The 16,096-nt window shown below is 38.9% G+C and overlaps 1 protein-coding gene across 3 annotated transcripts in view; it reads right to left on the bottom strand.

The window, feature by feature from the left end:
- The window catches only part of TOX (thymocyte selection associated high mobility group box), a 187,567-nt gene that overhangs the window by 40,049 nt on the left and 131,422 nt on the right, over positions 1-16,096 (bottom strand). For 2 of the 3 annotated variants that reach the window (XM_081013452.1, XM_081013454.1), the window contains exon 4: positions 3,015-3,053. The exons of the other annotated variant lie outside the window; for it this stretch is intronic. In XM_081013452.1, coding sequence (XP_080869578.1) covers positions 3,015-3,053 — 39 coding nt within the window. The remainder of the gene's footprint in view (positions 1-3,014; positions 3,054-16,096) is intronic. 3 annotated transcript variants of the gene reach the window in all.

Genomic DNA, 16,096 nt, shown 5'->3' with positions numbered 1-16,096 from the left:
AGGAAGTTTACACATTTGGTTATGAAAACAGAGGCCCAGTTTAGCTGTGAAGGAGCCACGTTTCCTGCATGAGAATGAGCATGGAGAGCTTTGGGCTTGTTTACTTCCCTCTGCTTATTCATGCACCAGAGGCTAACTACAGTTCCCTATGATGTCTGAGTTTGGGAAAGTGAGCTTTGTTTAAAACTTGAATTGAGAACAAGCCAGGGTCTATAACCATGATTTTACCTTGGCTTGATCTTAGCTCATAATTTTAGCAAATCACAGTTCCCCAAGTTTGAACATCATGAGGAAATGTGGATAGTTTAAAATCAAAAGCATTAAATGTCATCTGAAAGAAAGAAGGAGGGAAGGAAGACGGAATAAAGAGGGAGAAATGGGGAGCCTGAGGTTCACTGTGGTTCAGCATCCAAGCAGGAAACATTTCTTCCAACTATGTCTGAACTAGGTTGGACACAGACATGCTTGCATCTCATAGAACCCTTAGAGATCATCATATAACTATTGACGACAGGTAGGATATTCATTATAATATTGTAATATTTCCATCAAGACTTGACTATAGGTTATGAAATGCTATGGAGATTAGGTTTTGATCTGCTTTATTTTATTTTTTTTGGCATGCACATGGATTGCAACACATTCATGCCAGCTGTATCTAGAAGTCCCAGAACATGCACTGTAGTTTTATTTTTCACCCAAACATTTTAATGTGGAACATTGCAATATGAATTATCACTTTTAACAGACTTTGTACAGATTTGTGTAATAAAATTTCTGGCATGTGTAGAATTGATACTTAGGGAGGGGGGAGGGGGGAAAGGAAAGAGGAGAGGGGGAAATCAATGTATACTGTCAACCAATGGCTTACATTTGAATCTTGAAAAACATTTTGTGATTGTTACTGGCACTTTAATCTCTTCTTTCAAACACCAGCTCCATCCTAGTCAAACATATTAGCCTTGAAAGCTATCATTATCTCTGCCTCTAGCAGACAATCTATATCTGAACAGTTGTACACATAAAACTCTAACTACTTCTTGGCTGTATCGCTTCTGATCCAGCTGTTTTGCTGAATAGCAGTTGGTGAATGAAGAACTCGAATATGGGCAGCCCTGAGGCCTTATTTGCTAATGTTAGTCACCAGCTGCTGCTTTCTGTGGTGTTAGCAGGAAAGGCCTGGAAGTGTGCCAGATGCAGCAAGAACAAGGAGAAGTGAGGCATCTCTGAAGCCCTTCCATTTAGCCCGGCCTGTTATCGTTTGACCCTGAACGCTGGAAACAGTTTTCCTCAAGGCTACTGAAATGCATTGCAGGAGTTAAAGTGTGACTAGCGCTTATACTGTACAATTACTCAACAGAGTATTCCCACCCTCCCAGCACTTATCTACAGGGCCTTTTGGATACATTGCAGTGGCACATTATCATAGCATTTAAAAAATTTTTTTTTGAAATGAGGCAAAGTTAGAGCTGAGTTTTGTTAAAATAGATAGCTGAAATTGTAATCCACACATTAACACCACCACATCCTGTTTCCTGCAATTACAAAACAGTACAGGTAGAGAATGTGTTTGTGTGGAACTTCAGGCCCCAGGCATCTCTATCTGGCCACCTCTCCAGCCACAACTCCTTCTCTCAGGCCATTCTCCCCGTGGGCCCTGCCTTGCATTCTTACGTGGCATTTCTGTCTGGCTGGAATGTGTCAGTGAACACTGATAATGCTTCTTCTTTTCCTGGATGAAGGGCAGTGTGTGTGCAGGTAGAAAGAAGCCTACTGTACAAAGGTAAAATTAGCAGTATTCAGCCACTTTTGCTTATTGCCCTACCCACCACTAGCACCTAGTTAGAAAACTACCCACGGCTGGTATCTGTCCAGTTGAAACATAGCACCATAGTGAACTAGAAGGAAAAAGGAGCTTGCATGTAGAGGAAGAAGAAGACCACATTGTGTAAGAAATGTGTAAGACAGCTATTGGGGCAGCGAGTGAGGCAGTTTGTTAATAGGTTCAACCTAGTAATGCTGATAAGTGATCAAATATGGAAAGAAATAGTGGCAGCAAATCTCTATGGCAGTATTTGTTTGGGGCTGCAGTTAGCTGTTCTTAATTTACAGAAATATGTGAAAATGGCTTATACTGAGTTGGGTCAATGGTCAACCTAATTCAGTATAGTCTTCATTGACTGGCAGCAGCTCTCCAAGGTTTCCCAGTTCTACCTGAAGATTCCAGAGATCGTTTGCATGCAAAGTGCATGATCTACCACTGGGCCTTTGCCCGACCAATTGTTCCCATTGCACAAACTGACTGAATCAAGAAGAAAGCATAGAACTAAACAAGGATCAGGTAAGTATGAATTGTAAATAACTATGGCTTTAATGGTATTAGTTATTAGAGCACAGAACAACCAAAGTTGTTCTTTTGATTTAGATCACAGTAATAATGCTTACATGAATCATAATACCTTGATTCCAAAGAAAATGGCTTTCCCACCCCTTCTTCCTTACTGCACGTCTCTGCAAATGCTCAAATGCCACTGCCAATTGTTGGGAGACATTCTTGAACAAAGTGAGATGGAGTGTTGAGCTTCAATGGAAGGAGTAAATTGGTGGAAATTTGGGAGTACATCTTGTGTGAATTCAGGTACCTTTCCATTTCCACAAGGCATCCAAGTTAGAGGTGGGTAATGTTTGGGGCAATTTGTCAGGAACCTCACATCAATTGTGTGTGGGACCAAAACTGCTGTTGGTGAGGCTAGAACTAAAAATGGACACTTTTTCAACACCTTCTTTCTCACTTTTCTTCTTTACCCAGCAGCTGCCAGAGAGGAACAGATGGCTCTTGTCACGAGGTCTGAGCTGACCACTTGCAGAGGGCTTCTGAATTCGGTCAAGGACCACATAAAATAAGGCTAAGGGCCACAGGTCGCCCACCCCGCTATACATGCTAGCTGAAGCAAGATGGAAATTAACCCCAAAGCCAAGGGAAAAGACAGATGTAATATAAAAACAGAGCTCACAGCAAATTCTTCAGCTGCCATGTTAGTCCAGTTTCGCAGCTGAAATAAAAGACATGCCTGTGATTAGTTTTGCCCTTCTGTATTCTCCAGGTGAGCTATCCATCCTTTAAAGTTTTTAAGTGCTACATAAGCATTCCTTTAAAAATCCATTTGTTCACTCCTTATTAACTTTTAAAAGTTGCATGGATGGCTAGTGGCAGGATGTGGTAGGACAGTTTTCAGTAATAACAACAGGGAATCTCACTGTGCAGCACTGAGCACAGCAAGCTTCTTAAAACAGGCATCCCTACCTCCCACCCAGACCTTGACAAAGAGGTCATATGGGCCAAATGCAACAAAGGAACTTCCACTGCTCTAAGAATGTCATGTTTTCACCCAAGGCTTGAAATATTTTTCCAGATCAACAGTCCTCTTGTATCGAGGAAAACACTTTTTTGAAGGCCTCACAAACCTGCCTGTGCATTTTAGTCACAGCAGTAATGATTGAAATCTGTAGCTGAATTTTGAATGGACTGCAATAGAATAATTCAAAAGGATGAAATAAAAAAGTGATCTGAATATGATAATTAAAGATGACCATGACAGGTGCAAAATATACCCTTAATACAGGAAATATTCATAGATTTGTTAAAGGAGTTAGTGATTTACTGATAAAGTTTAAGTAACAAAAGATGTACATTGCCTGGATCTCTGGTTTATAGCATGATGCAGTTTAAATAACCTCATCTGCTTCAGGGTAGAATCAAAATATAATTTGATGAGAAACTAATCTTATTCTTAAGTAACTGAAATTATAAGGCTTAAAATAAATTTCTCAGTAATAAAAAAACCAAGAAAAAATAACATTCAATTATTGGTTTCTACTATTAACATTGGGTAATGCTCTCTTGAAGGAAGCCATCTTGTCTTTCACCATATCAGCTCTTGTAAGTGACCGTAAGCTTCTTTAAAACAATTAAATACTCAAATGTTAACAGCAGGTTTTTAGAGCATGATCATGTAATGACACAAATGTACTAGCGTAACATTTCTTGGTACACACTTAATTTTGTGAATATTAACATTCTCTTCTACTTGATGTGTTAATAACCTTTTGAGTCACACAGGGCCAAGGTCTCAAAACTAATCATAAAAAACACACTGACTGCTATTCACTCTAATATAATAACCCTTTATTTAAAACAACCTCCAATAAATTTCATTATAAGAAGTTATTAAAAGGGTTAAAACCTATTAAATGTCAAAGAATTTGCCTGACTCAAACTTCCAATAAAGGAAGAAAATAGGCTTTCTTTCTGAATTATTTAAATCTTTACTGACTGTGCACTGAACCATTAAATTAGAAAAGTGTTATTAGAAGTGTTCTCTGGTTTTTATAAAAGTTGCAGCCTGGAATGTATCAAGCCACAGCCTTTAACCTGACTAGTTAAAGAAATAGGTTTTTAATCCCAAATACATGGTTTTCCTTGATATATAAAAAGAGGTCATAATTAAAAGTCTGGCCTGCAAGCTGAAGATAATAAAAGTATTATTACAGGAGCATACATGTTCATTTAGTATATTCTTCATGCATGCTTCTATTTTAATTTGGACAGATGCCTTTAATTTAGTTTCATCTTTCAGGGTCCACTCATTTGGACCCTCTTAGCAATCAATAAAACTTCTAATTGTGACTCATTTTGAAGAATTAATGGGGAATCTTAGAAAAACCAAACCCAGTGCATCCTAATTCTAATAGGTTAATATTTTAATACGTGAGCCTATATACTAGCATACTTGCCTTTATCGACACTTTACACTTAATTATAACTTAAGCCTGAATCACAGGTGAAAAGGGAAGTCCTTATTTCATATTTTAAAATCACTTTCCTAGAACTCCTAAGCCAGCAGGATATTGCATTATAACACCAAATCAGGTATCCTTCATATATGCTAGAGCTGCTTCATTCGGCAGTCCAAGTAGAATCATAGAATCATAGAGTATTTAAGTATTTAAAGTATTTAAAGGCTTGGCACCATGTCAGAAGGACCAGTCATGCAGCCCCATTGAACCATCGCCTATGGTTCAATATGATGATACAATGGAAAAGACATTGGTCCTACCGCATAGTACCAGGCCTTTCAATGTTATTGCGTGTTCAGACCCAGATACCTCCCCCCTAAATAAAAACACATTTGACTCAAATTTTAGTTTTGTTTTTTGGCAGAATTTAGGCCACAACTTTATTGATTATGCGAAGTGAGTGGTTGCATAGGCTCTGGTTCGACTAGCTCCCTGCACCCTTGCAGGCAGCGCTGACCCAGGGCACCAGCATAGGTCAGCCAAGGATGAACTCCTGGGTAGGCAAAAAGCCAGGAACAGACTATGTTCACCCTCTAGATGCTCCCCTGGACTCAGGCACAGGCACAATCCCCTCTCGGGGGTTGACCAAACCAAGTTGAGTCCCTGGATTCCTTTAATGCAATACCCTTCACATAGGGATGGCGAGACCATTCTCCCATCCCTATCACCTGAACCAGTGCCTATCCGCAACTTACAAGTTGTGACGATTTGCTATGCGGCAGGTAAAAGCCAAATGGCACCAGCCAATCAGCCAAGTGGGGAAAATTCCTGCCGTGCCCCTGTCCCAACGACAGACGACACATGACGGCATAGCAAGGTCAATTGCAAAAAATGCCCTAAAAGTAGGGAGAGGTGGGCAGGTGTTCCGAATGCACGAGCCGAAAGAGGAAGCTCTGGGTCATGTGCATGGGTATATATAGGTCCCTTGATCCGTTTGGACCCATTGGCCAGATTAAACCCAACATCAATGGACCTACCAATCGGGTGTTGTAGCTATCCAATCTTACCCACCCACAACACAGGAGGTCGGTCTCCAGGTCTCACTGCAACACGTGCCCACTTTTAGGAAGGACACGATCTGCAACAACAGGGGTGAAACCATAGAGAAGTACAGTAACTCTGAAGCACCTCCTATAGTATGAAGATGCATTTCATTAAATACTTGAGAAGAAAACATATGCAAGACCATTTTGCTTTTTATTTTAAGCAAGTTATCAAACAATTTAAAGCTAAATGGCCTAGTAAGTGAAGTTTCTTTCTTAAATGTATTGATTTAGGAGTACTGGTTATTTCATTCATCAACATTCCACTGTCCAGTGAGGTGGTGGGAAATTATGGGCACTATAAGACTCTTCAGAGTCATCAAGGGGGTTTATAATATAACATTCTATAATTAAACTACATAAGAAATCACAGATATTATTACATGTAACAATACTAAGGTAATTACATTTCCTCCCAGAATTATTAACTGAAAACAGTGCTCAAATACTTATGAGCAATAACAGTACCCTAAATGTCTCAAGCTGCAATCCTATACTTGCTTACCTAGTAGCAATTCCCTCTGAATTCAATGGAACTTGCTTCTGAGTAGACACGTATATGACCGTGCTGATATTAATAAGAATAGCAGCAATTTAAATATTCTGACTATGTCTTTTTATGGCAAAATGAACAAGCTACCCAGCATCCCAGTCAAATTTTGTGCCTTTGTCAATTTCATATATGTATAATTATAAGGCAAGATACTTCTAGTAAGTGATAAAAAATGGGTTTTGCTCTGGGGACTAAAGTGGTTTAATGATATGCTAATAAGTCTCTCTTTCTCCTGTATTGTATTATTTACAACTTTGTCTTATTAATATCTGCAGGATAATAATGTGACTGCAGTTTGCCACCCCAAGCACTGTATATTTAAAAACAGGAAAACTTAATGATTTGGTTTTGCTGTATTTGGAAAAGAAATGGCCACAGTCTTCAAAGAATAAGGGAAATCATGGCATATCTCATTAAACAAGAGGATATGAAGACATTAGGTTATTTCATACGCATTTGCTATTCACAAATATATATATATATATATATATATATATATATATATATATATATATATTATGAGGCAAATAGAGATTCTTATTATCATTGTCATCTTGCTGACATTTTACAAATGACCCAACAACTCAGAAAGAATGTACCCATTTCCAATTAACTGGTATTGTGTTGAAACCAGTTTTGTAGCACTTCCTTCATCCTCTTGCACCCCGTACAGTAAAATCAACCATTCTTAAGATAAAACGCCTCTCCTCTTTATATGTACTGCCAAAGCCTAGCCCTGTGAACTACAACTGGAGAAATCTAACAAAAAACTAGCAGAAATATTTTACCCATCATGTGGATAAGATATGCTTTAGTTTTAAAGTGAGACTGGGGTACTGACAATGAGTTCTGAAAGAGGAAAAAGAAAAATAAGAGGTTGCAGAATAAAATAATTTGAAGCTTCAGTGGCTGGGGACAGAACAAAGAGGGAATAAAAGACAAGTAGTTTGGAACAGGAGAGTAAGCCAATGTGAAAAGGTTTGATTTCAGAATGAAGCACTGAAAGATCTGCATTATTAAAATAAAAACAGCTATTAGTTACATAATTGACAAAAATCAATACACAAGGCCAAACACAGATTACTTATTCATTATATGAGAGGAAAACCAGGATTAAGCTTGCAAAGCGGCCCCATACCTCAATGAATGTGAAATAAATAAATAAATCAGTGGCTTTTTGAGCCAGTTTTGGATATGGGGTGGGGGGTGGGGAGAGAATCCCTTTCAAGCCTCATAATGAGCAAACGGTATCACCAGAGCAACTTGTTTACAGCTAGCAATGTCTAGCTAACATCACCACTGCCAATGTGTTTCAATGTAAGTCTCTGTCAACAGGACAGATAGACCAATATTCCCCACAAATGCTCATTGACAGAGTCCAACAAGGAAACGAACCACATATAGACATATACAGTGGTGCCTCGCAAGATGAAATTAATCCGTTCCGCGAGTCTCTTCGTCTTGTGGTTTTTTCGTCTTGCGAAACACGGCTATTAGCGGCTTAGTAGCTATTAACGGCTATTAACGGCTTAGCGGCTTTAAGAAAAAGGAAACAAACTCGCAAGAACTCGCAAGATGTTTCGTCTTGTGAAGCAAGCCCATAGGGAAATTCGTCTTGCAGAACGACTCAAAAAACGCAAAACCCTTTCGTCTAGCGAGTTTTTCGTCTTGCGAGGCATTCGTCTTGCGGGGCACCACTGTATATCCTCAAGATTCTCATTCACAGCTTACAGCAGTTGTGAACTCCATGAACATTCCATAACCAAACCAGCAATGGCAATTCTCCCATGCAAGAACACAGGCTTGATTACCAGAACCGCAGCCATTTAAGGGCAAGTTCAAATCTTTGCTATTTGGCCCTCCCACTTACTTATCACCCCCACTTTCAAGCAAATCAAGCCCCATCATTCACCCAACTTTCCCCTTGGAGAAAAATGGTAAAATTTATTGCCAGAGCAGCTTAAGGCTTCGACCAACGGGGCTTACTTCTGAGCAGATATGTATAGGATCACATTGTAAAACAGATAAAACAGCCCATGGCGATCTAAAACAACTTATCTAATCTCAAGTGACATTTATGCCTGTCTTAAGAAAAAAATATACTCGGCTCACTCAATGGCTCTCTGAAAGAAAAAGTATCAAAGCAATTCAAAGTGAAAATAAAGCAAGGAATGTCAACCTTGGGCAAGCTATTTAAGAACAACACTAGAATTGAATATATAGGTTAAAATAATAAAACAAAGAATACAGTAACATACTTAGAAAACACACTTCAGTCTAGAGTGCCCTTTATACTGCATACATGGCTCTGCTTCTAAATCTTAATTCTCAATTTTGAAAAGCTCACTCCTGGGCTTATCTATATGGAAAGCTATCCCTGTTTCTAGGGTGTGACCCACAGTAATGTTGTGTGGTGATTCTCTTCACATCACAGTGTACTCATTTCAACCCAAATACAACCAATGTTTCCTAGGTGACAATGTAGGGAATCTAAACTGGGATCATATACATGTTTCCTGGCATGAAGCTCTCAGAAGCCCCAAATGAGAATTCTGCAAAATTCAGCATGTCAGAAAGAGAGAGAGAGAGAAATCTCTTCATCTCATGTATCTATTTATTCAATGATTAATGCTTAATCTTCTTGCATGATAGGTAAAGGTCTTAATCCCTTCTTGACATCCCTTGCTGTAGCTTCCTTGTTTGGCTACTTCTTCTGCTCCAATATTTATGCAGCATCTCCTTTCCTGCAATCCTTCTTCAACCTCTTTCTTAATACTTTGTTCACTCATTTTTCCTAATAAGTCCAGCCATGTAATTTGATACCTGTCAATGACAAGAAGTAATTGCAACGTAATATGCAGTTTTAGCCCTGTTCCAGGAGTGACAATTCCCATCACTGCAGTATCTCATTTTACTCTTGCTATGCTAAGTCAGAATCTGAAAGAATCTGTCTCCACCCATGCTCTGCCCTCAGGTGCAGTTTCTAAGGGGAAATGCAGTGATGTGCCATTTCAGATGAATGCATCACTCACTCCCCTTTTGCCTTAGAAAGCTTATACAGTATCTGGTATTTCCAAAGATTTTTAAAACCTTAACATTTTCTGCATGTCCATTCTCTTCAGACCAAACTTGCCATCTGGTACTCTGCAATGGTTTATTAAAGCAGATCTTGAATGCCACACCATCCTCAGCTTCACCTTGGGCCCCTAAGAATCACTAGAAATAATAAATCTGTGTTGCTGTGCAACAAAAGCAAGGCAAGAAATTTGTCTTTTATTCAGAGGTTGGACCCCTGAACCCTTTGAAACTCTACAATTCTATGTCATTTAAAAAGAACATTCTATAGTTCAGCAAGAAGCCATCACTTATACATTATAAATCTCTACAGGTCTTAGTAGTATCGATGGGGTTCCAGGTTGATGTAAAACTGAAACAGTTGTATTAAAACTTCTATAGTTGCTTAATGATCAAAAGGATTAAATTATTATGCTTCAATTTTCCTGAAGAAGGGCCACAGAATATATGATATGCATGCAGAAGGTCCCTCGTTCACAGTGACAGTTGCAAGATGTCAGGATGGTAGGTAGCACAAATAAGAGTACTCTGAAACAAGAATAGAAATGTTCTACAGTGCTTTCAGTCCGATGCCCAATTTGCTGCTTCACCCTGCAACAATGAATTTGCTTCACAATTGCTCTAGTATACCACATTTTGTAGCATTTTGTGTACACATTATATAACTACAGGTTGTTTTCGTCCACAGCATCTGTGAAACTGTAACACCGGCTAATTAACTTGTGAACACTTGCCAAATCTGATCTTGCTCTTCATGTTATATATCAAAAGTCTAACATCACTGAACTGTGCACTGATTAAGAAATCAAATTATTTTTCTTTTCTGCTTCCCAACATTATTGTGCTTTTTGAAGCTGCATCATTCTGGTATTTCCTCTGCATGACAGATGATGTGATACTATAAGTATAGCTTTTGTAGTTGTGGAAGAGTCATAGTAACAGATACGTAACAAAGAAAGTAATATTTAATTCCACTTATCTCAAAGGTCAGAGCTGGAGAAATGTAACCCACAAGTTAACTTCAAGATGCAATGGGCCAGTTTCAACTAATGAGTCCCGCTAGCAGAAGCCACTGCAAGGACTTCTGCTAGCACAGCGGGACTTTCCCTTCTCTCCTTCCCCATGCCCCCATCTTCCACAGATTGTCTCAGGGTGGTTGGGAAAACCTCCAGAACAGAGTGCAGGGAGAGGAAGGAGAGGAGACTATTCCATCTGGCAAGCTGAAATGTTTGTACTGACAGAACAATTTCTATAGCACTATGTTGAATTCCTCCCAACAGGTCTGATGTGCATAATGAGTGGTTTTTTTTTTTTTTGCTGGGCAGATCCATAAATCCAGGAAAGATACTTTTGTGGGCTAACACATTTTATTCCCTGTGAGCATGAACACTGCATCAACTTATGATGTTTCCTTACATCTCTCAGCTGAATAATAGCAGCAGACCATTTCTCTAACAAGTCTTGGCCTATAGAGCAGTTCATAAAGGGTAATCCTGCTGCCTCTTCTGTACAAATAACTTTAAGTCACACAAATATCTTAACGTGTGGTAAGGACTGGGTGCATCTGCAACTACCATGGCCCAAGACAGCAACATAACAGGATGGATCAACTTTCTGCATGCCAGTCAGAAAATGCCATTTGCACATGGACATAAGAATAGCCCTGCTGGATCAGACCAAAAGTATATCTAGTCTACCATTCAGTTTTCACAGGGGTCAACCAGATCCCTATAGGAAGCCCCTAAGGCAACACATGAACAGCACTCCCCATTCATGCTCCTAAGCAACTTGTATTCAGTGGCCTCTGTTGCTGGAGGCAATGCCAGCCGCTGCTAATAATCCTACCATCTACAAAGCTGTCTAACCCTTTTAAAGCTGTCTAGATTGGTGGCCACCATGATATCTTGTGGTAGCTAATCCCATAGTTTTACGATTCACTGTTGCAAAAAGCAATTCTTATTATCTGTGTTGAATTTCCCAATGTTATTTGGTGAACCTTGTTTTTTTTTTAGTATTAGGAGAAATGGCAAAAAAATTATGTAAGTATATGCCCACAAACATATATAAGTATATGCCCACAAACATCATTGCTGCTGAAATCTGGACTGACTGCAGCTTTCAAAAATTCACCTACAGCAGACTCATGAAGAGTGCATTGAAGTAACTGATAATGGAGGAATGAGTGATATGCCAGCCTGATACAGTAAATGCAATCCTGGCCACTGCTGCTACCTGGTCAAATGTAAAGCTGAATCCAGAAGAACTCCCAAGTGGAGTAGAATTCCATCCAAAACAAGTTCTGTTTACAAGCCTGTATTCCTCCAGAAAAGGAGCACATGTCTTGTTTGGAGTGAACTTCAGTGTGCTATTCCTCATCCAGATCCTTACCCTCTTGAGGCACTGGTTCAGAACCCCCAGTAGCTTACTGGTATTAAAAAAAAGAGGGGCAGATATAGTGGGTGGCACTAAGTAACAAACAAAAATAATAATGTTGAATCCATGCAGAGTAATATGTCCACAACTAGTGGGTACAGACAGCAATTACAACTCTGCAGATGGTTGTAGGATTCAGATCCATCTGTATTCACATCCCATATCTAGGTGTGATCACTTTCCAGTAGAAAACGAAAGAGTCAAATGGAGCACACAGAAAAGTTCTAGAATGCTGTTCCAATGCCAGTATTTTTATCTTTAGTAGTTTACAAATCTGTTTCCTTGAGGGAAACAAGCCACCAAAACACTGACTAACTGAATTCCCACCCACCAAAGATGTAGGTTATTCTGTAAATCTCAGAGGCAGAACTAATGTTTTTATTTGCTTCCAAAGGCATTGTTCACATACAGAGCTGAGAACATTTTATCATCGACTGTATAAAAGACAAGTCTGATATATTTATTAATTTAATTGGAGAAAGCACGAATTTTGCATAATTAAATCTTGGAACTCTACTGCAGAATACACTCTAATTGCTAACTATAACTTGGAAAGTAGTCTGAGTTGTTCATCTTTGAAGTGCTATAAAGGGCCAGAAATTGTAATCATGGGAATAAGAAAACTGATGGAGTCTTAAAATGACAAGATTGGCATGATTTATAATTGGTTTGTTTCTACTTAATCTACATTAATGTAAACAATAAATCTTCACTCACACCAAGATTGTGTGAATCTTCATTTATCTTTTATGACAAGAGAGCAAAAGGGGATAGCTTAATGAATGGAAAGCAGCAATGAGGTCATGTTTAAAAGCTATGCAGGTCAAATGTCTGACATTTTGGAACACTGGAAAGCAAGCAACATGGTAATAACTATTTTGGTCTAGTCACTGAGGTTTATTTGTGACATTCCAAAGGGAAGAAGAAGAAGAAGAAGAAGAAGAAGAAGAAGAAGAAGAAGAAGAAGAAGTTGAATAAGTAGTTAACTGTATTCTGAACAGTAGGTAAGGACAACTGAAAGGAACATTTGACAATCCATTTATTCCAACAGCTACAGAAAACACAGTCCACAGGTAAACTCACAATAAACATTGGGGAAATAACACAGAAGATTTCATACACTAGAAGTACTTACTTTAATGACTTTGTTTGAAATTTCAAATCTATATGATCAACAACATTGATAGGAAACAAAATGCTGGGAAACAAAATGCTTTATTTTGTGTCTGCATTGATTCTTTCTCTCTCTCTTTTTCCTGCCCAAATGGAAGACCTCTGTCATCTAACAGTATTGCTCATAGATCAAGAAAGCTGGCCAGAGTCATTAATAACAAAAGTAAACTGATCAGGCAGTCCAACAAGATTTGACAATGGCTTTTTGTCAAAGTAGATACTAATCTGTTGATGCCTGTGAAGTTCATTACAGCAGTAATAAATCAACCACTGGTAGCTTCATAAATGTTCAGACATAATGGGGGAGGCTTGCTGCAGGCGAGAAAGCTTGTTAGTTAATTTTTTTCCTAGTTTCTAATTGTAGTTGTTTCTTTTAGTCCGAAGCACCTCACTGGAGTGGTGAAATCTGACCAAACCAGAGTTGGAAACATGTTCTGTTCTATCAATTTCACACATAAAGGAAATCAGACTATATATACACTCTAATCAATTCTGCTGAGGGGAGGCCACCTTGCATTTAAACACCCTTTTCACAGACTTTAAATATATATGATTTTTTTAAAAGTATTTTGTACGTGGAAGATAGGTATGCATTTCCTCCTTATAAACAGTTTCCAGAGTCATATCCAAATTAGCTGATGCCTATTACAGCAAAGCGGGTCATAATTCAAGAAGTGAGGCTCACTGGAGTTTTTTCACCATTCTGGAAAGCATGAAATGTTAAAATGACCAATAAAACCAGTATGATCGGAGATCAAGATGGGACACACAGACACTCAGTATCTGTATCTTGAACAGTGACAGCTTTACCATTACTAAATAAATAAATAATTCCTGCACCACCAACCATGTGTGTGAGAGAAAGAAACCACACAGGTGCACAATTAATATTTATTAATAAAAAGAGAGAATCTGTGGTCCTCCAGAGGTTGGTGTGTTCCTGCTCTCATCAGCCCCAGTCAGCATTGCCAACAGTCATGGATTATGGAATCCACAACATCTGGATGGGCAGAGGTTCTCCATCCCTAGTACAAAGCATAAGATAACTACACCAGGAAGAGAGATTTAAAAAACCTTCCTGACACATGTAAGCGTACCTTAGGGGATTGCTAAGAACTTTCTCCAGTTTAAATGATGATGATGATGATGATGATGATGATGATGTTTATTTATACCCCACCCTCCCTGGCCAAAACAGGGCTCAGAGCAGCTAACATCAAATGTATAACACATTAACATAAAATCACACAATCTGTTAAAATACATCCTAAAATCAGATATAAAATCCATTCAGATGGCAACCCACAAAATGGGGTTGGGGACCTTAAATGCTCATCATTTAAGGTGCAAAATAAGAGAGAAAACAACCTTTTCTCCAATGACCTCTATATTATTGAGCAAAAGTCTGTCTCTTCCTTTATTTTCTACTTTATAACAGAATATTCTTATTGTGTTCATCCTCTGAAGAAAATGTACCCTTGGAACAAGACAGGAAGCTTTTTCTTTTTCTTTCTTTTTTAAAAAACCTCATACCAACTTATACAGGCCAGTTTTTCTCAACTTGCTTCCCTCCAGCTGTTTCGGAACTACAGCTTCCAATGGATGTACCAGATGGGGGTTGTAGTTCAAAACACCTGGAGGGTGCCAGGTTGGGGAAAGGCAGTTTAGACAGTTTTTGCTTTATAGAGATAATTACTAATCCTGCACCTGTGCAGTTTTACACATCATACTTTTTTTCTTGCTTATAATACTGTCTCCAATCATCTGTACACCACCTTCATGATCATTGGCTAAGCAAATTGTTAAATTGCAGAGATCAAGTGTTGCTCTGTGATTATACCTGCAGCCAAAAATTGCATACTGTAACTATGGTTACACTTTGAAAAAGGGACCTATTAGAAGTATACAAAACTTTTCTTTTGTTGTGTTGGTAAATATGTGAACAAATCCATCTATGTCACATGAAGCCTAACCCTAAGTAAGTATACACGGAACTGAGTTTCACTGACCTCAATATCACCTACTTCCAAACAAGTTTGATTATTTTAGCAGTGTCTTAAGCAATATCTGCTTACGTCTTAGATGTTTTGACTGTGCGTTTTAATATGTTGTGCGCTGTGACACTGTTAGGCGATGGCCCAGTGAGGCCTGAGCAATGGGTCTCTTCTGCTGGGTTCCAAGTTTCTTGCCATTTCCTCCATTTTCTTAAAAAAATAAGCTTTTTAAAAATACTTTGCTTGTAGGGTGGCTCCACATTGCCACAAAATGCAGTGCCAGCAAGATTGGCATGCACCATCTTCTCAGAGGCCCACAAGTTTATCAATTCCATATGAATTAGTATTTGCAAATTATGCGCAAATTTGTGTAATAGCTCTGGACACTGATTCTTTTAAGTTTCTAGCAATGCCACTGGCAGTACGTGTTTGGGAATAAGTTTAGTTTGAGGCAGGAAATAATTTTTTCGCTGCCCCCTTCTCCATGCCTCTCTCTTTGCTTCTGTTACTCTCTGAATGTTGAAGGTACTGTATTAATGTAAATAGATAACAGACCATTGCTCCGTCTAGCTCAGTACTGTCTATACTGACCCTTGTTTGTCAGTAGCTCTTTAGGGTTTCAGACAGAGATCTCCTCCCAGCCCTACCTGGAGATGCTGGGGTTGAACCTGTGGTCTTCTGCTTACAAGGCTCTACCACTCAGTTACAGTCCTCAATAAATAATGTTATAGTATACATTCATTTCTAAAAATACCTAGGTACAAGGGATTCCATAAGAACATAGGAAACAATCTAGTATCAGGTTAGGCAAATGTTCCTCAACCTTGAGCCCCCAGATGTTGTTAAGACTGCAATTCCCATCAGTCCTGCCTGTTGGCTAAGCTGTCTGGGGATGGTTGGAGTTGTATCCCAACATCTGGAGAACCAAGATTGAAGAACACTGGGCTAGTAGTTAGAACACCAGTACT

This window comes from Podarcis pityusensis (assembly GCF_964106645.2).
Source record: "Podarcis pityusensis genome assembly, chromosome: 7".
NCBI lineage: Eukaryota > Metazoa > Chordata > Lepidosauria > Squamata > Lacertidae > Podarcis > Podarcis pityusensis.
Note: the sequence above shows the minus strand (reverse complement) of the source record. Positions and strands in the feature narration are given on the sequence as shown.